Below are 1,915 nucleotides of genomic sequence, written 5' to 3'. Positions count from 1 at the left end.
GCAGAAGATTAGCGAGCATCATTATTGTTGGATGTAGCACGTTTGCAGTTTGCTCACCGGCGAAGAAACAACACCGACAGGTGGCCCCTGAGAAATATAGCACGCACGTGACCGGTCCTCCGTTTCCCCCAAGCCGCCCGCGAAAAGTCCGAGACGAAAATCTCACCTCTCCCGCCCACGGTCCCCTCGCGCCGCTTCCGGATCCAAATCCCCGAGTCTCCGCCCCTCTCATCCGCCGTACAATACTACGCATCCGACGGTCCAAAACCGCGATCCGCGTGATCGGCTCCCATTGGCTGCCGCCCCGTCACCTCCCTCCTATATATTCTCGCCCGCGCCCACCGATTCCCCCCACCTCCGTTTCCCTCGCTCCCGCCGCCGCAGCCTCCTCGCTCCCGTCGTTCACCTCCCACCTCCGTCGCTCAGATGGCCGGCCGCGGGAAGGCAATCGGCGCCGGCGCCGCCAAGAAGGCCACGTCCAGGAGCTCCAAGGCCGGCCTCCAGTTCCCCGTCGGCAGGATCGCCAGGTTCCTCAAGGCCGGCAAGTACGCCGAGCGCGTCGGCGCCGGCGCCCCCGTCTACCTCGCCGCCGTCCTCGAGTACCTCGCCGCTGAGGTGCGCATCTCCCGGATCTCACCCCTCTCCTCCTTTATCCGGCTCTCTTGACCAGGTTTCTCCGTGGGTTTCGGCGTCTGGGCGTTCTCAGATCTGATTCGATCTGTTCTAATCTCGTTGTCATCTGATGAATACAGGTCCTTGAGCTGGCCGGCAACGCCGCGAGGGACAACAAGAAGACCCGCATCGTGCCGCGCCACATCCAGCTCGCCGTCCGCAACGACGAGGAGCTCACGAAGCTGCTCGGCGGCGCCACCATCGCCAGCGGCGGCGTCATGCCCAACATCCACCAGCACCTGCTCCCCAAGAAGGCTTCTTCCTCCAAGGCATCCAACGTCGATGACGACGACAACTGAAGCCACCCCCACCCTTGCCATGGACTGCGTCTCATCAGAAGAGGAATCTCGTTCGGTAGGATTTAGTGTCGTGGTTCTCAGCCTAGTCCTGATGTCTTCCGGCGTCTAGGGAGCTCTAGTTGTTGGTTGGATTGTTTGGGGCCCTGATGGCTGTGAATATGGCAAACAAAATTTTCGGGTGCTTATCTCGGATGTAAGCCTGGTTGTTTATTTTGCATCTGTTTCAATGTGCTCAAGAAATGACAAGGAGCTCTACTCTTTAAGCTTATTACAGTTTGTCCTGTCACTCTTCTTTCATCGACTTACCATTCTTCGATTTGGAATCCGTTACGGCTGGGTTACACGAACTCATAATTTATTCGATTTGCTTGCAAGATGCCAGTTAGGAAATTCGTTCTGGCTGGGTAGTTAACTTGCCAAATAATGTGCCTGTTCTAATTCTGAACTTTAAAGCATCTGTACTCATCTGTGTCGGTGTTCTGATTAAGTTGAAAGCCTATTGCTTCTGTACAGCTCAACTTTTACCAGGAGCTGCAGAAGAGAAATCTGGTATGCAAATTAAGCTGTCGATGAGCTTGATAGGTTCGAGTTAGGAAATTCGTTGTGCTCGCGTTGATTGCTTCCCAAATAGTTTCTCAGTTTGGCAAACAAATAATGTTGGTGTTCACCCAGTTCAACTTTGAAGCTACTACACTGATCTGTGAGCTTCCCAATCTATGCATTGCAGAAGAGAACGCTGGTTCTTGCCAAACTTGTTCAGTAAGGAACTGGAGAAAGCAATGCTTCCATACCGCACATAGTATTCCAGCAAAATAAGAACAGCTAGATTTCCACTACCCGCTAAAGATCGTCGCGTAGGAATCTTCAGATACCGTCGTATATTGAGGAACTGGTCTCTGTTTTAGAACAAGCCATGACGTGCCAGGCCTTCTCGTGGAGCAGCG

General features: G+C 54.0%; 1 protein-coding gene across 1 annotated transcript; it reads left to right on the top strand.

The window, feature by feature from the left end:
- The first annotated feature begins 362 nt into the window (after positions 1-362).
- On the top strand, positions 363-1,239 carry LOC127333205 (histone H2A.4). The gene is made up of 2 exons (XM_051359547.2): positions 363-615; positions 753-1,239. The coding sequence occupies exons 1-2, from the start codon at positions 427-429 to the stop codon at positions 969-971; spliced, it is 408 nt and encodes a 135-aa protein (XP_051215507.1). The 5' UTR covers positions 363-426; the 3' UTR covers positions 972-1,239.
- The last annotated feature ends 676 nt before the right edge of the window (positions 1,240-1,915 follow it).

The sequence above is a fragment of the Lolium perenne genome, chromosome 2 (assembly GCF_019359855.2).
Source record: "Lolium perenne isolate Kyuss_39 chromosome 2, Kyuss_2.0, whole genome shotgun sequence".
In the NCBI taxonomy this organism is placed as follows: Eukaryota; Viridiplantae; Streptophyta; class Magnoliopsida; order Poales; family Poaceae; genus Lolium; species Lolium perenne.
The sequence above is the reverse complement of the archived record's forward strand: the minus strand, read 5'-3'. Positions and strand labels throughout refer to the sequence as shown.